This window comes from Acipenser ruthenus, chromosome 5, assembly GCF_902713425.1.
Source record: "Acipenser ruthenus chromosome 5, fAciRut3.2 maternal haplotype, whole genome shotgun sequence".
Lineage (NCBI taxonomy): Eukaryota > Metazoa > Chordata > Actinopteri > Acipenseriformes > Acipenseridae > Acipenser > Acipenser ruthenus.
The window spans coordinates 46409873-46433152 of NC_081193.1; the positions used below are offsets into that span (position 1 = coordinate 46409873).

Below are 23280 nucleotides of genomic sequence, written 5' to 3' on the forward strand. Positions count from 1 at the left end.
AGCCTGTTCATTTGTTCAGGTCCTCTTTATTTTTAACACGTCAGTGTTTGGTACGGGGACAGTTTGTACAAAGCAGGAAAGCACGTTTCAGACTGTATAACTACCCAGTACACTTGCATTTAACAGACCAAGCTTGCTATCCCCGCTAGATTTTTCAGTTTATATGTAAATAAAGAGCAGCTGTTTCGCGTTGGCTCTGTCCAGCTTTGGAGTATTTTGATTGGTTGCCAATGACATCACCCCTGCTCTCTCACATGGGACCCAGAGCATTGTTCAATAAACTATCCTCAGCAAACTGACTTACACCCCACAAACTCCACCCGTTCATTCTTGGTTGGCTTTTACTTTGCAGTTTAATATTAATGAAGGTTCTGATTGGCTTATGTCCTTGTCAATCAAAAAAGGGGCCTTCCGTAGGTTGGTTGACCCTCTTGTATATTACATTACAGGGAGCAAAGCAGAAAGTAAAAATGTTGCAGCTTCCGTCTGTGGGGCAGGATGAGTGAGGTTTGAAACGTATTTAGCAGCTGTGTTCAAACATTTTAAAAAAATTATAAAAAAAAAACCAACAACAACAAAAAAAAAAAAACTGGCTACAAACATGAGCGGTGTAGAGTGCCATCAATAAACGTAAGTTAACTTTTTTTTAATTCAAATTTGTAGTGGGAAAAACAGAAGTGCATTTCTTACTGAGATTACTAATTGTTCTACACAAATATGTGCGTTCTTTAGGTGGTTTACAATCTGTATTCTCTACTAGTTGCTTACGGTACCTGTAGGGCTCATGTCAGTTTCTTAACTAAGTGATGATAGCTTTCTCAGTTAGGATATCGATTTTACGCTGCACAGTGCTGAGGTAAAGTGTACATATCTGAAAGTCATGTTTACAGCAACATTACAACTTTAGTGAACATTATATATATATATATATATATATACATACTGGCGATACATTTGAATTACAGGTGTTTGTTAATAATGATTTATATTGTACAGTAATGTTATTCTTGTTGTGCAAATTATTATTAAGTATGTCTTTACGCTTTGTGGGATGAGGGCTTTTTTTGCTGCTTAATCATTTCATTAAAAAAATAAAATATTTATTCTTTGCACGTTCGCATGCACATAGTCTCGAACATCGTTTGTGTACGTGGTCTTCACGCCTGATTTACGCAAATAATGTATTGGTGTATAGAATAATCAAGATCGTACACATCTACGTTTATGTTGTGTATTTATTTTAATCAAGAAAGAGTTGGGTTACAGACATTGGGCTAGACTCTCAAAAGGATGCAGCATTTTAGATATGATAGCAGTGTAAAATACTGCCTGTTTTCTGAAACCAATACATAGCCATGGGTGCTGCACCGCTGGGACTTTCCGCTTGTAATGTTCATATGAGAACTGTTTTGAATATGCTTCCTATTTTAAAAGTTTATGGATCTGCTTAGAAAATTAATACCTACAGCTGTTGCATTGGTGCCTGCTGTTCAAATTGACAGCCCTCCAAATATATTCTGCTGTGGCTTGTTACGAGTTTACCATCCATTCAAGTCTTGCTATCTATCCCTTTAGCTATGCCAATAAGAATACGTACTAAAATAACATGTTTTTTCTTTATGATTTTGAGTGGTGTAATTTTTGTTGCAAGTATTTAAAAATGAAAATACAATTTATATATATATATATATATATATATATATATATATATATATATATAATATATATGAAAATTTTACATGTATTAAACAGTACCTGTTTAGAAAGCCCAGTAAATCATTTTATTATTATTATTATTATTATTATTATTTATTTCTTAGCACTTACAATCGTAAGCAAATACATTTCAAGTGTTACAATACAAGTAATACAATACTTTTTATTTATCATATCCACATGGTATTTGTAATTTATCGTTGAAGCCCTGTTTCAATCATAAAAAACTTAATTGCCATTGAATTGTGTTTTAACTTCTAGATTTGAAACTTGAGTTCTTCATAGTTTGGCAGCTTTCAGCTTCCCCATGCCTCCATCTCCTCTAGACGACAGAATTGTGGTGGCGCTGCCAAGGCCAGTCAGACCTCAGGAACTCAACCTTTGCTTGGACACGTACTACCTTGATTCTCTCACTGCTACTCATAAAACTGTCATTAGCACAACTGTAGTGAAAATCAGGGCTACTAATCTCATTTATATGCCCTCATCCAACGGCTCTACGCGCTCCTTGTCTTGTGGATGCAGTAGCGCCAGTTGCTGCACTGTGGCAACTTCTGAAAAGGACAGTCAGACCCAAAGCCAAGTCAGCGCGAGTAGCCCAAACTTGACCTCAGGAGTCTGTACTGTTGGTACCACCAACCAAATGGTCAACAGCAATGATGCGCTAAGTACACCTGGTGGGATTGGAAGTCCAACCTCTGGCCCTGCTAAACAGCCGTCTGCTGCCCGGATCATCTATCCCAATGAACTGGCCAAGAGGATAACCAAATGCTCCAAGGGTCACCAGCCAATGCCTGGTCCCGTCATTATTGACTGTAGACCATTCATGGAGTACAATAAGAGCCACATTCAAGGGGCTGTTCACATCAACTGCTCTGATAAAATCAGCAGGAGGAGGCTTCAGCAAGGAAAAATTACTGTTTTGGACTTGATCTGCAGGGAAGGCAAGGACTCCTTCAAAAGGATTTTTTCCAAAGAAATTATTGTCTATGATGAAAATACCAATGACCCAACTAGGGTGATGCCATCCCAGCCTCTACATGTAGTACTGGAGTCACTGAGAAGAGAAGGCAAGGACCCCCTTGTTTTAAAAGGTAAACCTTTTTTAACTTGATTTATGTGCAGTAAAAGTAATGCAGACAGCATGACATTCTTGACAATTCTTTGTAACACTGCAATGCCAGCATGGAATTTATGGTTCTTCATGGTTTTTGGGATCAGTAATTGTAACACAGCAATGACAAATGCATTTAGCGCTGCTGTTTCAAAGATAAAGAATATTATTCAGACCAGACCAAATTATTCCTTAGAATAGTATAATAGTACCTAGTATGAGAGCAAATTACACACAATGTGCCGCTGTTTGCAAAGTCTTTTTTTTATACTGTTACTACAGTTTATTAGCAATCCATGTATCCATTGCTGTGCATTTGTTCAGCATACATGTAATTATCTGAATCTGGAGGTTTGAGTTTACTTGTCCATTGCCTGGTTAGTGTTTGTAAACAGTGTGTCCTATCAGCATTGTGTGTTGCTACTTCTAATTAGGTGCCATTTTCTCAGTCTTTGGTGCTGAATGGCAGGCACATTGGAACCGTTTCATTGGTGCAGTGTCATGGTGGCAAAATATAATCAGATCACTGTGGGCCTTGGTGTTGGCATTAAATGACTGTTTTCATGGTCAGGTACTGGCAGAGATAGTTTGATACTGCTTGCATACACACATTTTTTACCTAATCAGATCGCTACTAAAAATATTATTTAAGGAATAATTGTAGAATACAATAGACTTTCTATGTATTTATTGATTGATCTAACAGACCCTAGCTAATGCTATGCATAATTATGTCAACGTGAATATAACTTGAATGGTAACTTGAATTAAGATAAAAGGTTGTGTGACAGAAACATCTGTAACAGAAAATTAATTTGTGATCATTAATTGAGATCTATTTTCATTTCATTAGCAGAATTTAGATTTATGTACAATGTGCTCTGCTGGTTCTTAGAGTGCTAATTGACTAATTAGGGTTGTAAACTTAAAAATGACTTATAGATAATTTAAATGTGAATTTCCTCCAATAGCAGTCTGACCGAGTTCACTCAAACAAAGTAAAATATTAACTAGATACAGTTTATGGGTAGCTTGGGATGTAATGTTGAGTAGTTATTATTGAAGTGTAAATTGACAGATACAGGAAGTTTTCACATAATAATTAAACTTTAGACAATGACCTCCAACTCACAGAATAATTACATACCATATTAATATCTAATAAGTTAAAATGTGTAGCGTCGTTGTCTTACAAAGGCAAATAAGCAAAGTAATCAAAGAAAACACTTAATATTAGTAAGTACAAAAAAAGTGTTTAGATATAGCAGAGCAAATATGGAAGAAACTGCAGGCTCTTAAAAGCATGGTTTAAATGAAAGACAAAAGGATGTGTCACACTTTATTTTTAATCGTTGTGGCTGAACCCTAAGGGTATAGTCTACAAACTGTTTTAGGTTGCATGTCTAAACTATTCAAGATGGCATACTTGTTCTTTAAACATTATTTACAGAATTATAATATCTATGACTAATCAAAACAAATAGGTTATTTAAACAGTATTAGTTTTTAATTGTACAGTTAGTATTGGTAGTTTAAAACTGCTGGAAGTTGGGTGTGAACTGGTAAGCCATAAGAGCCCAAAGCAAGATCGTAACCATTGTATGAAAGGGTGTGAACAATGTTTACTTGTAGTTAACATAAACACTTTTTTGTATGTTAAAGTTATCTAGATGAATTTATTTTTTCTTAGTAATTCCTTATTTACATTCATTCACAATCATCCCTCTAAGTGCTGACCCACATTTCCCAGTCTCTTGCTCTTCATTCAACCGAGCTGAAAACAACATGCTGCAATGTCAACATTACTGCTGAGGCAGCAGATTGCTAATCAATTGTATGTGTATGCAGGAGAGATTGAAAGAAGACACTTTAAGTTATTTTGCTTGCAAGGAAAAACAATGTGGCCATCTGCAAAGCAAAAACTTAACAAATTACATTTCTAAATGAGAATAATAATAAAAAAAAGACATCTGCCAAGGCTGCTTTGGAAGTGTGGGACGGTGGTTCATAAACAGCATTTGCTCTGTAACATTCCTTAATGTTAGATCACAAATCCCTACTCTTGCAGAATCTGTTGAAAATGTATTTGATGAAATATTTTATTCTACAAGCATGCATGATTAACGGGGATCCTTGTTTGGCTAAAATGTGGCTATCTAGGTCTGCAGAAGATTACTGTCCTTCAGAAATTCAAACAACTTGGTGATAATACCCAATTTGGGCTGCATCTTCATGAAGGATGCTACCAGATTGTAGTTTAGGCTAATGCTTGATTCTGCTTATAAATTCTGATTCTTCCATAAATTCAATGATACGATATGCAGTAGAACTATAGAGAAACCTGGTAAGAAAATTAGTGAAACAAGTCTTTTGGCTAACTAATAGCAGTGGGGTATTATTAGTTAAACAGCAGTGCATCAGGATTGAATTATTTGGTCTTGGCAAAAGGCTACATTTTTTTTTTATATATATATATATATATATATATATATATATATACATTTTACTGAATAATCGATCTGTACTGTAGGACTATAGGACTCTTTGTTTTTATAACAATGAAAGAGATTCATGCTATCATACAATGGTTCCAAGAAAAAAAAAAAAAAAACTTTATGCATAACTATGTATCAGATGTTGTATAATTCACCCAGAATTGTTATAGCTTTGCATTTGAGCCAACAGTTCTGGGTGTGTTGATAGATACAAAGTAAATGTTGCGGTCTACTTAAACTTTGTTTGCATTAGAAAATGAACCATCTTACTTAGCAGGAGCTATTTTACAAGCTGTGTTTTCACAGCACATAAATGAAGTCATTGATGCTGACAGACATGTGACTGGCTGAAGCACTAACGAGGAAATATGGTTCTACACAGTCTGTGTCGCTTTGTTGTTTAACCCATTTCCACAAACAGAACTTTTTTTAATGTGAATATTTGTGAGAAATTGAGACACAATTAAATGTTTTTCAGCAAGGAATGGTGATTTGGTAAATGTATAAGTTTATGTATTTAAAAAAAAAATGTTTTGCAGAAATGTCCCAAAATGTTTTTTCCTAGGAAAACATATATGAAGTTAAGCACATAATCACTGTGTCATTAACTGAAGTGTCCACATTATTAGATAATATAATTTACAAACTGGAAAAATGCTAAAGTAATTTGAATTTGTATGTCAGTGGCCTAAATACGTTAAATATAATTTGGATAAAACAGGTAGCTAATCTAGTTCTTGAATGAGACCTCATCCCCAGAAGAAAATGCTCAACACAAGGGGATATAGTAAAGGAAAGGAACTGCTTCAGCTCAGTACAAAAGCTAAATCCAAAATGAAAACATAAAAAGATCACATTCCGTATTGTCATTGAAGTAATCAATTGTTTTTGGATATTCCAGAATCATGGACCAGCCTTGTATAATAACAAACACCAAATGTCTGGTAAAACCATGTAAAAAGCTAATATTATGTAATACCTTGAAGGACCAGATAAAAAGAAAGAGAAATAGTTATGACAAAATTGGTTATTTTGGCCAAGAATAAAAAAGATAAGTGAGGAGGTGTTATGAAATGAGTCAAAGAGTAGAAGAGTGGGAGAGGCACTGGTGCAGGGGTGCCATTTCAGATTTCAGTAGTGAGGGAGTGGGGTTTGCAGATAAACGTACAAATCTGTTTATTACAGGAGCATTTTCTATGATTATCTCCTGTATATAAATCTATATACATGATAACAAAATTACCAATACAGGGCAACTTTTAAAGCTAAGCAATCTGCACCTGTGGTGTGCAGACCCACTACCAAATAAAACCTTATTGTTAAGCTTATATATAAGTTCAGAACACACAGGAGATAATAAAGTAAGATATTACTGATCCCACAGCAATCATAGAGTCTTAACACAGAGATCAGTCACACAGTTTGATACTGCTGCTATAGAGAATGTTGCCTGGGTTAAAAAGCTCTCCTATGACAGGACATTTTCAGGTAAGACTCGAGTTCATTAGGCTACAAATACAGTTTGTAATAGATTTATAAATAATTCCCTCAAATGGAAGTTTTGAAAGTGATTTTTCTAAAACAAAAATTAAACAATTATTCAGAAAAGAGACATCCAGCAAAGATTGATTTGACCGAATCTTTAATGTGTTTTGACCGAAGGACCAAGAAACGTAACATACTTTTTGGCCCGTGGACTTGTCCATAGAGCTCTGCCCATGTGCTGACTGACTGAGATAAATGATTATTACTTGATAATGCTATTGCCAGTGAGCAGGACGTGGCACTGGCCACGTTCCACTGCCCCATGTACTGGCTGATTGTAATGAAATGGTTATTGATTAATGATAGTCATGCCAGTGGCAGGACCGTGGCACTCTGGGCCACCTTCCCCCAAAAGGACAAGGCCACTTCTGGCCTGCGACAGTCTACTGATATTGTGCCCACATCACATATCAGCTGAGAGAGTGGCACGAGCCACCTACCCCCAAAAAAACTAAATGCAAGAGCACTGCTCAGCCTACCTTGTACTATAACCGAGTGCTCATAATTAGATTATTAACGATAATAGATGGAGTTTAGTGCTTACACTCGGTTTGGTCCGCCTTGCCCTCCTCATCTTGTAGAATTAAACCGCTTGGCACTCGGTAAGAAAAAAAAACCTTCTCACCGAGGAGGCAGGAGGAAACCTTAGGGAATCCATGGCCGAGGGTTACCCTTCCTCCAGGTTTGTTTTGAAAATTATAATAATAAATACTTTTTTTAGAGACATTCTTTTTGAGCTGCTGAAATGTCTGCATCATTTTTTCGTATGTACAGCTCATACACCCCAGAAGTCCATCGCCCCAGAGACTTGATCATATGTGGAGAGATGTTTCTTGAAGCAGCTGTGTGGTGCTGCCAATCCTTAAGTAATGGCTGGAGTAGTTGTCGTGAGTAGATTGTCACAAAACCAAATCCTGGAAACGACAGTCTCTTCTGCGGTGAGAAAGAGGGGGTCAGATGCGCTGGTGCCTGGGCGCATTGACAGGTAGCTGGGAAGAGCAGAATAGGGACATATAGTGCAATTTGTTTTAAATAAATATATAAGTACCCCACATGACTTCATTAGGTGGCTAGGGGGAGCAGAAAAGGCAGATACAATTGTATGAGATTTTACGTGCTTTAAAATCTACGTTAATACATAACTTTGTTTGAACTGCAGCAGGACCCTCGATAGGTAGCTAGAAGTAGAAAGGCAATTAATACAATTAGTACGATATTTTAGCTGCTTTAAAATGTACACGTGACCTGATTAAAGTTTACGGTCTTTGATGCGGGGTCCGATACTGTATCAGGCGTGGCTTCTCCAAAGGTGTGATTCTGATGAAATTAAAAATACAGCACAAGCACGGCTATCCAATCAGGGCCAGACAACAATCCCTTTGAGAGACAGAATGCACTTGCGTCACCACAAGGATCCGTTTTGAATGTAGAATTGGCAATCATGTCGCGCCGCAGTAGCACAGAGCAAGAAAAAAAGTCAGAACAGCAATAGGTCACTCACCGAGAGAATACGTAAACTACGCTTCACACAGGAGATTGCTATATTAATAGAAGAGGTAGAGGCACATAGGGCAATTATTTATTATTTATAATAATTATACAGGGTAAATTATTTCATGGCATTGACATTACTACATGTAAAGTGTAAAATCCTTACTACCCTTCCTGACCTGTCTACCAGTAGCAGCAGCTGATTAGTTTTCAAGCAGGACATGAAGGGCCGCATCACGTTCCCTCTTAGCTTGTAATGTACCAGAGCTTCAGTATAACCAGTTCTTAAATTCTCATGGAATATTTCCTGATTTTATTTTATTTTGTATCTTTTATTTGCAATACTAAATTTAAATAAATAGAGAGATAGGACAACGAGGAAGCAGAATATTTTACATTGACTGACAATATTTATATGGCGTGTGCACTACAAAAACTTTCTTTCAACAAGCAGGCAAAAGGCAAAATACACAAATACTGTATTTATGTATTTTCCGGCAGATTGATTTGGAACAGTGATTAAACATAGTCTGAAAGATACATTCAAGGTCCTTTACCAGAGATTTAAGCCCTCGTATTGACCAATCAGATTAAAGGAAATCTCCGATCCATGTTCTAATTTGTTATAATGTTTCAAACTAGTTAAGCTCATATATTATCAGGCAGCGAAACTGATATCTTGTTTCAGGTCTGCCGATAGTAGTGACTTATTTCAGTCACGGAAACAAAGCAAATACATTGTGTTAAGTTTACACAGCAGTTAAAGTTGCACATGATGCACACATACACAGCACTAGCAACAACCGGAGAAAGGAAGGACAGACATACACATACAGGTACAGAAGTGGTGCTCCTGTTATGCTGCTCTCCATATACTGTACAGAAATATTTAACTTATAATAATTGCCATGAAAATAAATTGCTACAGTCCTCGTGAAAATAAATGTAGTACTCCATTGTATCTGCAAAAGAGGATATATATTTTTTTTAAATTCATATATTTGTTTATTATTAATTTACAAATAATATTGTTAGTTTCTTACATTTTTTCATCCTAGGTTTTTTCTTTAACTTTTTCTTTCTTTGATTTCCTCGTTCTATGTCAGTCCAAGCGCACACAGTTGCTACTTAGGACTACTTTGCTTTTTATAGTGTGTTCAATTGTTAAAGTTCCTGATTGCACCACTAAAACCTGGTTTCAGCGGGTCTTAACACAGTCCTCAATTGTCTACTTGGGACCTCATTGCACTGTCATCAGAATCGCTTCAGCGAATATGTTAATAATACCACACCCCGAAATTTATGCCGACATGTAGCGATGGGGCAGGCGCTATATAACGGCGCAGGACATGTCTTCAGAATACCATTTCAGCGCAGTGGGGTTTTTTTACGTCTCCGCTCCATTTTTGCGCCACAGAATCGGGGGCAAGCGCTGCTCGCATTTGCGCTGATCAGAATACAGCCCTTGATGTGTATGAAAACATATTATCAATCAATCTGAATTTCTAAAGCAGTGTTGATGCTGAAATTGTAATAGAAACACTCTTTCACTATTTGTGTGACTTTTAGACTTTCATGCAGAATGCTTTGCAATTTGTAAGTCTAAGAACAGATTTGCTGAACTAGTGACAACATGTAGAGGTCTCTGCATATAACTTTCTTGATCTCTGTTTTTGAGATCTCTTGTGCTTACCACAAACATCATCATTCTTACTCCCATGTCCCACTGTTAAAATCAGCCATGCATAGTTTAGAGAAAGTCTTTTTCCAACATTGCTTAGGATTATGTGAGAATATGCTGTGGTCCAACGAGGAGGGCTTATCGCACGCGCAGCCATTGTAGATGGTCAACTATATGCACTTGCCTCACGTACTGAATGCGTGCCTGCCACAGGGCTCCCCTGGGTCCTAAACCCTGCTAAGTACAGACAGGGATTGCAGTAACCACAGATAGTAAATGCCTTTTGCAGAAATTAAAGGTGTGCTGACATAAAGGGGTTTAACAGTAGAGTTTTGAGCAAAATACGGGATAAGAGCTGTCACGGTAGTTGTCTGGGAGAAGTGTCCAAAACACGGGAGAGTCCCGGAAAATAAAGGAGAGTTGACAGGTCATGCAATTGACCAAGAACAGACCCGTTGAGAGACATTGAGAGAGTTTTCCTATAGCAGAAGGTGACGAGTTTCAATAAGTGTAATCAATCTTGCACACAATGTTTAGACATTTGGCATATCCTGACTTGCCTCAGCAGTGGATAAATAAGGACATTTGGTTTACAAGCTATAGAGAGCTAAATTAGGACTAGTTGCCCAACTGTCCTTTTGCTGCAACACTTGAAGTCATTATAAACTGACTTTGGCAACAACATCACACCCCCTGAGAGATGATAATGTGCAAAAGATCACAGGAACTTGATGACATAAACCGAAACAAAATTTGTTAACTGATAAGAAGTAGGTACTTTCCAAACAGACTTTTTTTTGTTATCAAGCATGGTGAAGCCAATCCCTTTTTTAACAAAATTCATCCTTTGTTCCCATTGCTTCCCAAACAACCCTGGGTGGGACAATTGCTAGAAATGCTTCAGTGTGATCTGAAGTATCCATATCAACCCCCCCCCCCCCCGGTAGTCTGCACACCTACAGTCCTTCTAAATTCTACCAAAAGATGGCTATTGGCAGGTCACTTCTTATGTTTGCTTAGAGACCTTAGTGGCTGATTACATTTCTTTAGTCCCTTATCTTATCTGTGCAGATTAATCATGTATGAACATTATTCTAACTTTGCTCTGTCTCAAGATTATCTACAATAATAGAATAGGCTGAGGCTGAAGACTTGCAGTGTTCATGCTGACATCAGTTTTTACATATTTGTTTGTCAAGCACTCAGAACTTTTCAGGTAAAAAAGATAGTTACGCTAGTTCCCCATTGTGCCAGAACCATTGGGAAAGGCTTTATTTAGGGTGTGTTTACACTGGGTCCGTTTAGAGGGTTTGGTCCGCATTCTGTATGGTTTGGTACATTTGGTGTGAAGTGTGAACAACAAAGTCCGCTTGGGAAACAAACTGTACCGAATCCACATAAATCTTGGCTTTTTGTACATTTAACATGTGTTAACTAGATGATAATATAAAGAAAACAATCAGTTGTTAAAATCTGCAATAAAATCACCCAATGTTTAATTTTTAAACTATTATTGTGTTATTATATTAATGGCTTCAGAGTTGCTACGGCGAATTGTGGAAATCTGGACAGTGGGAGAAACTGTCTGAAGCACTGACAGAAATTTGGTCAGACACCAAAATCCAAGCCGAACTGGAGAAAACTCACTAGTAAAATATACCGGTATTCAGTCTTTCCTTAACCCTTTGCGGTCCGATGTCGGACCTGGTCCGACATTGCAATTTTCCCTTTCCGGTCCAATGTCGGACCCTGTCTGACATCATCAAAAAAATGTAAAAAACAGGTAAAAAAGCCGAGAAAACCATTCAATGGCCGAGTGAGTCCGATAGGAGCCAACAGAATCCGAAAAAAGGATTAGTGTAAACATCCAGATCACACACAATATATAAACTAACCGAGTTCACTCGAAAACTGCATTGTGAACACAAACAGACTCGGTCCTGAAAAATAAATGGAAAAAACTAACTTTAGTTCTCATCCAAACAAACTCGGTCCCTTTGCTCGCAGATAAGTATGAACAGCGAGGACATTGATACATTGTTTCAAATTAAACAAACCAGATCGAGTCTGTTTAAAACTGACCCAGTGTGAATGCAGCCTTAGAGTGACAAGTAGTTTAATTTGTTTATATGGAGTGGGTTCCAAAATGGGTTATTGCCTGAGTCTAACTGAACCAGTTGCACCTCCTTTCACAGCAGTTACAAGGCTCCCCACCTGCCCTGTTACCGTGCCGATGTAGTGGAGACACATAATGACATCACTTGGCATGATATCAGATCTTGTGGTGTGAACAATACATGAATTGCTACTTTGTTTAGAGCCCCTTCAGTGCAACTGTGTACTGGGTGTGTGTGTGTGTAACAGGTGGTTTGGGCCTGCATTTGACTTCACTGAAAAAAAAACTGACAACTGAGTAGAGCATATGGAGAACAAGACGGGCACTATCCTGACACTTCAAGTATTTGTGTCCAATCTACATTGTTCTTAATTTACTGGATAACACATTTTAAAATACTCCTAGTGTCAGTTCCCCAATTGACCTATAAATAAGTTTGTTCATTGATTGCAGGTCTTAATGTTTACAAAATAAAGAAATACAAGAACAAAAATGTTAACCGGCAATCGATTATTAAATATGCTTTTATTGTTATTTTGATAAAGTGAGTCAAGAAGGTAATAAAGTGAAAGGATTTTTTTTTTATTTTTCCCCCAACAGGAAACTTATGAAAGTCTTCTCTAAGGGCAACAGGCATCAATCATTTGCAATGGATGGTGTTTTAGGTAGCTGTGATTGCACATTCCCACAATATTGTATCAACTTGACTGTTACACAGGGTTTTTACAAAGTTCTGTCTGCTGACTTTTCTATTTCTTCTAATTGTTTTAGGCGGGCTCAGCAGCTTCAGGTCGAACCATGAAAACCTCTGTGACCACTCCCTCCAGCTCCAAGAGAGCCTGAATTCGGGGGGTGCATCTGCTGCAATACCTCACTCCCTCCCAACTACTCCTGATATAGAGAACGCTGAACTGACCCCCATATTGCCGTTCCTCTATCTTGGAAACGAGTACGATGCTCAAGACTTCGAGAAGATGCAGAAGATGAACATCGCATACATTATTAACGTCACCACCCACCTGCCACTTTTTCACTATGAGAAAGGCATCTTCAATTACAAGAGGCTACCCGCCACTGATAGCAACAAACAGAATCTCAGGCAGTATTTTGAGGAGGCCTTTGAATTTATTGGTAAGTGACATTACAAATACAGTGCCGTGAAAATGTATTTGCCCCCTGTCTGATTTTCTGTATTTTTGCACATTTTTCACATTGTATTTGGTCAGATTTTTTGTGGGTTGTAGTAATATATAGAGGGAGTCTGAGAGAAATGCTTCTTTCATGTGTTTGGTGTGCAAGGTAATCAAACATGCAATCTTCAGGTGTGAAAAAGTTATTGCCCCCCTAGTTAATTCAACCCAATTAAAGGGATAATTAGGGTCAGCTGTTTGAGTACTTTGGTTAACAACCAGGCCTGATTTGGGCCAGACCTGCCCAATATAAATCTGACTAACTTTGGCCCTTACCATCAGAGTGAAGTTTCTAGAGGCACATCATGCCACGAACAAAAGAAATTCCTGAATGACCTCCGGAAAAAAGTTGCTGATGCCTATCAGTCTGGAAAGGGTTACAAAGCCATTTCTAAGGCTCTGGGGCTCCACCGAACCACAGTCAGAGCCATATTGTCCAAATGGAGAAAGTTTGGGACAGTAGTGAATCTTCCCAGGAGTGGGCGTCCTGCCAAAATCTCTCCAAGAGCAAGGCGTAAAATCGTCCAGGAAGTCACAAAGAACCCTAGAACAACATCCAGGGATCTGCAGGCCTCTCTCGCCTTGTCTAAGGTCAGTGTTCATGACCACCATCAGAAAGACACTGGGCAAAAATGGAATTCATGGCAGAGTAGCAAGGCGAAAACCATTGCTCACGAAGAAGAACATGAATGCTCGTCTTGCCAAAAAGTTTGCCAAAAAGCACTTGGATGATCCTCAAGAGTTCTGGAACAATGTTCTATGGACAGATGAGTCAAAAGTGGAACTTTTTGGCCGACATGGGCCCCGTTATGTCTGGCGAAAACCAAACACTGCATTCCACAGTAAGAACCTCATACCAACGGTCAAGCATGGTGGTGGTAGTGTCATGGTTTGGGGATGCTTTGCTGCATCAGGACCTGGACGCCTTGCCATCATTGAAGGAACCATGAATTCTGCTCTGTATCAGAGAATTCTACAGGAGAATGTCAGGCCATAGTAGTATCATCCGTCCGTGAGCTGAAGCTGAACTGCAGCTGGGTCATGCAGCAAGACAATGATCCGAAACACACAAGCAAGTCTACATCAGAATGGTTGAAGAACAAGAAATCTAAAGTTTTGGAATGGCCTAGTCATTGTCTAGACCTAAACCCCATTGAGATGTTGTGGCAGGACCTGAAACGAGCAGTTCATGCTCGAAAACCCACAAATGTCACTGAGTTGAAGCAGTTCTGAATGGAGGAGTGGGCCAAAATTCCTCCACGGCGCTGTGAGAGACTAATCAATAACTACAGGAAGCGTTTGGTTGCAGTTATTGCTGCTAAAGGTGGCATAACCAGTTATTGAGTCTAAGGGGGCATTGGGTGTTGCATAACTTTTTTAAATTAATAAACAAATTAAATATGTATCAAATTTTTGTGTTATTTGTTCACGCAGGGTCCCTTTTATCTAATATTAGGTTTTGGTTGAAGATCTGATAACATTCAGTGTCAAAAATATGCAAAAATGCAGAAAATCAGACAGGGGGCAAATACTTTTTCACGGCACTGTATATCATACATTTGTTTTACAGACTTTAAAGTGTAGATTGCCTTTGGTATAAGGAACAAAAAACAGTTAACTAGAAAGCTGATCTTATTATCAAACTAGATCACCTTGTTATCAAAAACAAAAACACTTCAATAATAATGGTAGCTCATCGGGAACTTCTGCAACAAAAAAGCCAATACTATTCAGATTACAGCTTTAAAGTTATATCGTGTCCAAGTCATTTCTAGGTTGTCATGACAAATTGTTATGGGCAGCAACCTGTAAAAGGGCATATCTTTGTTTTTGAATGAGGCATGTGAATTATTTCAGCTTTTAATCAAACTTTAAAACAAAGCTAATCTGAATGAACCATCAGCACAACTGACAAATATGTGGTTAAGAGTAACACTGAACTGCTTGGTGATTTAGAAACACACACACACAATTTTTAGCTAATCTTGCTTTTCAAAATTGAAAGATGAATGTAAACATTTTTTTTGTTTTGTTTTCTCCTTTTATCTTTTTCAGTGGAAGCCCATCAAAGTGGCAAGGGGCTCCTTATTCATTGTCAAGCTGGTGTGTCTCGTTCCGCCACAATTGTGATAGCGTACTTGATGAAGCACACACGGATGACCATGAAGGATGCCTATAAATTTGTTAAAATGAGGAGACCAATTATATCTCCTAACCTTAACTTCATGGGGCAACTTCTGGAGTTTGAGCAAGATCTGAACAATGGCATAACTCCCCGAATCCTCACACCAAAGCTCATTGGGGTAGAGACTGTCGTGTAAAGGGGCCACTTCTCTTATTGATCTGGTTTCAAAGAATCATTGAAAGAAGATTCTGCTATGGCCGCCTTTCATTACTTTAGGGCACACTATACTTTTGGTGCTTCAGAAAATGATTACAGCAACCAGTACGAAGAATACCGAAAAAGAGCATGTGTTCATTGGATTAAAATGCGTGAGGGGGAGGGAGCCTCCAACTTTTTTTTTTTTTTAACTTGCCGCAAAACAGGACTACGAAATGTATTGAAAAGAAGGTCTGCAAAGTTTTGAGTGAGCCGTCTGTGCAGGTTCATAGACAGGAAAAATCTTCAAACTTAGAAGTCCTGATTTAAAAGAATAAATAAAAATAAACATCGCCATTTATTGAATGGGGGAACCAAGTGTTTTCTTATGGTTTCTAAAGACCACAAATTCAAATTGGCGCAAATAAGGCGGCAACATAATGCCATAGAACTCTACAGAGATGTTTAAGAAAGACTTGTTTATTTGGTGTGTTTATGTTCTTCTATTTTTCTATGGGGTAATATTGGGATAACTATTGGGGTTGTGGCCATTGTATGCCCTCAGTGGCTTATTGTGCAATAAATTGAGTGGAAAACAAATGGAGCTGGACATAAAGTGTAAATGGAGTGTTAATACTACCAGCTCAGTGATTATTTACAAGAAAAAAAAAACAAAAGCCATTTTCTTTCTATTTGTTCTGTTTTTTTGTGTCAATTCTGGTTAAAGTGCCATTAACTTTGGTGCAAATGTATCAGAATAATATATATATATATATATATATATATATATATATATAATTTAAATATTTTGGCACAACATATTGGTGTGTTATTGTTGTCTGTGTATAATTTCATTGTGTTTATTATATATAAAAAAGAAACCTTATTGGTAGTTGTATGTGTATTTCCAAAAAATGAGTCTTCACTTTACATAAAGCATACATTATTTTTGGCTTTCACTCATCTTTCCTTATTGTATTTAATCATTTTCTTCTGTTGGAGAAAATGTCTTTTAGAGACGAGTAAAGCTACAAGATTCTGCCGATGCAGATCGCGTACAGACGTGTCAGAAGTCCAAAGAATTACTCTTAATGAAATGTGTTGCTACCAATAGAAATCAAGAAAAGAGTTTAGCACCATTAGAGTCATATTCACAAACCATTTACTATACCACCATAATATTTATTTTCCCCTAAAAAACAAAATATTGATGTTAAAAAGCTTCAAATAAATAGTTAATTTAGGAGCTCCTGCATGCACCGTAGTTGTGTATGGCTAGTTCTGTAATATTAGCAATTTTTGCAGAGTGGTGAATGCTTTGTGAATAAGACTGTACTGTTTTTTGTTTTTTTTTATTTATCACTTGTGTGCCATTAGTGTAACACCCTTGTGCTTCATAATATACTCACACCCTCTTTTTCAAGATAGGGCTCCAAGTCTTCTCTTATCCTTTAAGAACCGATTCAGTGCATCCAATTACTTTCCCTCAAAATAATACTGTTGCCCTATAAACACCATTTATGAACTGAATTTTTAAGAGTTTCTATCACTTGTTCTCCTAATAATTTACACTTTTTTATTCTATGTATTATTTTTCCACGTTTTCTATAAAGTTATTTTAAATATTCAAGTATAGTACTTTTTGAAAGTTTGTACCTTGCATATTATTTCTTGGAAGAAAAAAAAAAAAAAAAAAAACTTGACTCCGGACCATATGAAACTGATGCAGTTTATAAGCGTAGCACATGTACTGCAGAAACTGTCTGTATTTCATGCCTACTGGAAACACAATCTTGCTGGTATGCTTGGTCTTCTGAGTCTTTAATGGAGTCATAAACATATTTTTTTTTACCAATCATTAGCATAACACCATTTTGAGAAGTACCTTATCACTTTGTAGTTGATTCTTTTGATTTTTAGACTTTATTTTTACATGGACCAGTGAATCCCATTTATCCTGCCACAGCGCTGTAAATTCACTTTATGTGTTACAGGTAAGGACCCAACCTGGTCCCAGAGAGCTTCCTACAGGCAGAAGGAAAGGCCATCTGTAGCACAGGAAGTATAGTATCTTGCAGTAAAATTACAAGGGTCTAACATTAGAATTTTACCTACAAGTGACCAAATGTGAGCGCCATCTTTTAAACATCTTCAGTCTTCAGTATGCTGTTTAGCATCATGTGATGTGATCAATATTAGAAGATTATATTTTTTAAAGAAGACCCACACATTACAAAATGGATGCCAAGTAGGTACAAATTACCTCAATTGGCCTACCTAGGATTTGATACACATAGAAAAACAATTTCTGTAAATCTACAGTAATCTACAATATTTAACAGTGACTTTAAGGGACAATTTCCATCTTACAGACCCTTGTTCTTTCCTCCACCTGAATTAACGTGCAAATCTGGAAACAAATTTGAGGATGTTGATCTACTTAAAAAGCAACATAAATACCTAAAATAACCACTGGCAGCCCATCTGAGTTACATGTTTACACTGCTGGAAAAACCCATGTATCCCATTGGCATATTATCCTATATTTACTGCAACTTTGTCCCCTTAATTACCTACTGGTGTAGAAGTGGTAGTACTAATAAGCAGGTCAGGTTCTCTGCATAGGAACAGCCCCAAAATAGTTTTTAGTGTTGTTTCTAATTGTGACTGATGAGCAGACTGCCTCATTAATCCTCCCCTATCAGCAGTACATAACCCGACTACACCAGAATAGCCCTGATCTCAGCTACCCTGCATTTGGCATTGGGTTTGTATTTTCGATGTATTAGGAAAGACAGGCTCTTAGACAACAGGCCCGAAGGGATCTTGATTAGCTTGGGTTTTCTTTATATGGTTGAGAATGTGCAGAACCTCCTAGGTTTCTGTGTCATTTTGTAAAAATACGTAAGCCAGAAACGAAGGTTATCAAAAGTGAGGGTTGTGCACCATGCTTTTTATCTTTGAATAAAGAATGAATGGTTGTCAAATGCCAATACAGTTTAATTGTCTTCTTTCTGAACATTTTCACCAGAAATAGAATATATACGAATTAGCTTGTCTCAAAAAATTATATTCACAATAATAAACAATGTTTTTGATTTGTGTGTAATAACTATTTTAGATGTCTAAACAGATTTAATGATGGGTATTGTTCTTAGTACTGTACATAGTAAGAAATTTGGGGAACAGTTATGCTACTTGCACTTACAGTAGACTTTAAAATTCAGTGCAATTTTGCTACAGTGTAAACAGTTTCCATATAATTTTCACTAAACGCACAGTTCATATGCACACTTGATGGCATTCTAAAGAATACCAGTATGTTACAGTACATGCACTGTAAAGAGCAGTGCAGCAGAATGAGACAACATTATATTTTATCTTCAATTGTAAGGGGGGAGTTTATTTTACTTTATTAGGTGTAACTTCACGAGACAGGAGCAAGGGCTGCGTGGAGGAAGAACATCTGGAATTGAGAATAGGAGAGGTGCTTTGTGACTTAGGAATACAGGCTTGGCTCACATGGAGCTGCCCTCACGGAGGTGACACTGAGCTGCTCGGCCTACAAGGCTGGGAAGCAACGGTTACTTCACCCAAGGGGAAATTAAGAGAAGGATAGTGGCTAGATCGAAGAGAAGTCTCCTCGGCTTACAAGGGTCGCCTACACTTAGGGAGGTTGGCGCAGCCAGGTCTCTGAGGTAGAGTCACACGAGGATACCGGAACCCTGAAAAAGAAAGAATAAGAAATGCAAAGTAGGGGACGCCAGAGAGGGAGCCTGGCACAGATGAAAGTAGATAATTAGTAAAAGTACAAGGTTACCCCTTGGCTCGCGGAGTGCCACCCTCGTGGAGGTGAGACCAAACTGATCGGCCTCCAAGACCGGGAAGCAACCAATACTTCCCCCAAGGGGAACCTAATGCTGAGAGAATGGGAAAACAAAGGAGTTAGGATAGATTTTGTCAGGGGTCCCCTCTGGCTCATGGAGAACGATGCCAGTCCGGTTGGGCCTCTAAAGCTGGGAAGTGAACTTCACTTACCCCCAAACGGGTGTGTTTGTGTTAATTTGATTCACCCGCAGTAAGTGATGGACGGTATAAACTCCTACACAATAACCTGGCATTCGAAATGTCCTCCAATCACCAGTAATCAAAACAAACAGGTGTATGCGGTTAAAAAGCTTTATTAAGACACTCATTACACTAATAAAAAAGATTTATTAAAACCTATGAATGTAATAAAAAGCACAGTAATCCATTGCGTATCCGACTGTGATGGGACCAGAGTAAGGGCAGATATGTAAAAAGGCGGATAAATGAATCCTCTTTTAAATACCATTATACACAGCTGTAACAATTACTGTATTATTATTGTTTTGAGATTAAGCTTGTATTATGGAGCTTCCCTAAATCCCTTGTTTAGAAAGATACAGGGTATATAATGCTTGTGACTGCTGAGTGACAGGTGGGAGATCGAGACGGAGGTTGAAGTTGATATGCCCTGCAGGCGAACAGGATTTATTTACACATTGTAGCGCTGAGCTGTGGGATGTCCAAGATATAATGAGCCAGACAACAGTTGCGGTTCAAAGCAGTAGGAAACCGCTGTATTTATTATTTTTTAGCTTTTAGTGAACAATGACTCTCATTCCTCTCCACTCACTCACAATCTCAACCTCTCTTAACTCTCCCAATTCTCCCGCTGCGTTGTCCTGCTTCTCTCTTTCAAACTGTCATCTCCACATACACACCCAAGTCCCTCCCCCTTCCTCACTCATTTGTCCAACACTCCCTGTCTCTGACTGTTCGTGTCAAAACCTGCTCCCACCCCCGTCAGTGACGCAGTCACACAAGCACCAAAACACACACAGAGAACGCCAGCAGATCTGAACAAGAATAACACAGTTTACAAACACACATTATTTATAGAGTACTCCCATCCCCTTCCCCAGTCCATAATCAGGTCCATTCCCACATTGTACCCAGCTTTTTGAAACTACGTTGCATTGTTTGCTGACTGACAGAGTTCCAAGCACGCTTTAGCAAGTGCACAGCATCTAACAGAGATATTTTATTTACACTGAATTTTCATGTTGATACTCATCGCTTTTCTCTTTCCAGCCATGCTTGCTTGCTGTTGCAGTCAGTGCTGTTTTTTCAAACTGTAAATAAATCTGACACTGCATTCCTGCATTCAGGTCCTTCTTCTCTACAGTCGGGAACGCCGACTGTAGAGAAGAAGGACTTGAGTTTCATGAGTACTTCTTCTGGGGGTCTGAAGGAGGAGGAAGTCATCCAGTAAGTGCAGCATGAAGGGGACACGATAAATGTTGAACAGAATCCCACAGAGGGTTTTGGAGAGTGAATCGAAGATCTTGGTGCTGCTGCGGCAGCCGGAAGTTAGCTGAGTGGCAAAGTAGAATTGCTACTTCCAACGAGTACCAAAGATTGGAGGTACAGGCAGATGGAAAAGATCAGCTGAACCAAATATCTGAACTGGAAGACTTGCAGAAGGGTGTGAAGGCTGACCAGCCAGATGTGTAGGAGGAGCGAGAACGTGGGAGGTCAGCGGCCATGTAATCTTGAGCAGACATGAGGAGATTGCGAAGGGATGAATTTAGTTGAGTATCAGATCGCTGAATTATGCATATTGTCTTATGCGTGAACAAGGATATACAATGAAATCCTGGTTGAAGGGTGCAGGACAGATCCAATTTTGCTTTCAGAATACGGACCAGCACGTTGCATTGGAAGAGCGAGTAGATGGAGAGAATGCAGGGGCCATGTAATCTTGAGCAGATGTGAGGAGTTTGCGAGGGGATGAATTTAGTCAAATATTAGATCACTGAATTTTGTTGATTATCTTTATGTGAATAAGGAAAGACAATAAAATCCTGATTGGAGGGTGCGGGGGAGATCTGATTTTTTGCTTGAAGAAGGTTGTGAAAGCAGACCAGCCAGATGCGTAGGAAGAAAGAGAACGTAGGAGGAGAGCTGAGATTAAGAATTGAATAGACATGGATCTTAGAGCTTCAGTTATGTTATGGGGGAGGAAAGCGGCAAAGTAAGTTTCTTGAAGCTGTGGCAAGAATGAAGGACACTGTTCTACAGTAAATACATATGAGAATTCAAGGAGTCATTTGCGGTGGCGAAGCAATGTAGAGGGGCTGAATATGTGCTTTTTTTTACTGTGCTTGATTAACTAATTTAGCTAATAATAATAAGAATTCGGAGTTAGAAAAGGTACAGAATTTTGCGATTTCTATCCTGGGTAGTTACTGCGAGGACGGGACTTCCAGTGGCTGGTTTCTGCGTTGTGCTGGATGGGGAGGGCGAAAGACAATGATGCCAATGGAGTGGATTGAAACTACATAGTTGAGAGGCTGAATTAGTTGCTTGATTTCATTGGAGATTTGGAGATGTAGTACAGAGAAAGAATTAAGAGAGCTGAAGGATCAGGTAAAACAGCAGAAGGGAGATGTGACAAAGAAAGAGCTGGATCGGCAGCGCGCACTGCGTGATGATACACAAATGAAAATGCAAGACAGAGAAGAAAGGCATGACTTGGAGTTTAAATGGGGAGGTTGGCAAATGTTATTGGCAGGACAGAACGGGGAGGAGCCCTAGCTCCTGTCCCCCAAACCACATACAAAGTTACACTAAACAGTAACTAACGCTGTTGTTAAAATCATTAAAATAGGAACCTCCATGTCAATTTACATATTTTCACAGACAGAAATACAGAGACTGTTAGGGGCTTGATTTTCTTAACCTTGGTACTCAAAGATCCCAATTAGTGGCAGTATTTGGATCTGCCGCTGTTCCATTAGATCAACTAAACAGACCACTACATTTTATTGCCTAGCTTTACGGTTTTTTTTCTTGGTGCTAAAAAGACATTGTACTACAATAATGATATACTGGCACTCAAAAACTTCATGGATCATTTCAGACAATAATGCTATGAAAGGGTGACCATTATCCTGCAGTAGAGTTGCCCTTGGAACTACAGAACCGTCTAATTCTCACTCTCACTCTAGCAATGGTTCAATTTGAATCACCTAGATACTGTAGGGTCCAGAAAACACAGAAATCTTAGACAGTTTATTGAAATGCTTAATTAGTTACATCAAATATTGAAATATTGAATAGTAAGCATTTATCAATAATCTTTTAAAGCTATATTGTTGTTGTGGTTAGAATTCCCACTTTTTCTTTTTTTTTTTAATTCAGATTGAAAATAAGGTGGGGGAGACACCACAAAAAATACATTGGGGGCAATCTTGCCAGGTGTGCCAGGGCACGAAGGCCAAAACACGTTGTCCAAAAATAGTTTAAAGAATCACATACTTTCAACACATACCTCGTTTTACATCACTGGAACTAATCTTTGAGATAAGCAAGTTTTAACTAGAATTTTTGCCTTACACAAGTGGATGCCCTAGGTCTCTTTTATAGAAAATAGTGATTTTACACAGAAATAACAACAACAACAACAACAACAACAATAATAATAATGGAAACTGTGACAGAGAGAGAAAGAATTCAAACTGTAAATCTCTCTCCCGACCAAAGAAGGCGCTTGGTAAGGTGGATCGTATGCTTCCTCCTAGAT

The 23280-nt window shown here is 38.2% G+C and overlaps 1 protein-coding gene across 1 annotated transcript; it reads left to right on the plus strand.

The window, feature by feature from the left end:
• The first annotated feature begins 388 nt into the window (after nucleotides 1–388).
• Nucleotides 389–18661, plus strand: LOC117402687 (dual specificity protein phosphatase 10-like). Its single transcript, XM_034004066.3, has 4 exons — nucleotides 389–630; nucleotides 1978–2810; nucleotides 12930–13289; nucleotides 15404–18661. The coding sequence occupies exons 2-4, from the start codon at nucleotides 2024–2026 to the stop codon at nucleotides 15667–15669; spliced, it is 1413 nt and encodes a 470-aa protein (XP_033859957.2). The 5' UTR covers nucleotides 389–630; nucleotides 1978–2023; the 3' UTR covers nucleotides 15670–18661.
• The last annotated feature ends 4619 nt before the right edge of the window (nucleotides 18662–23280 follow it).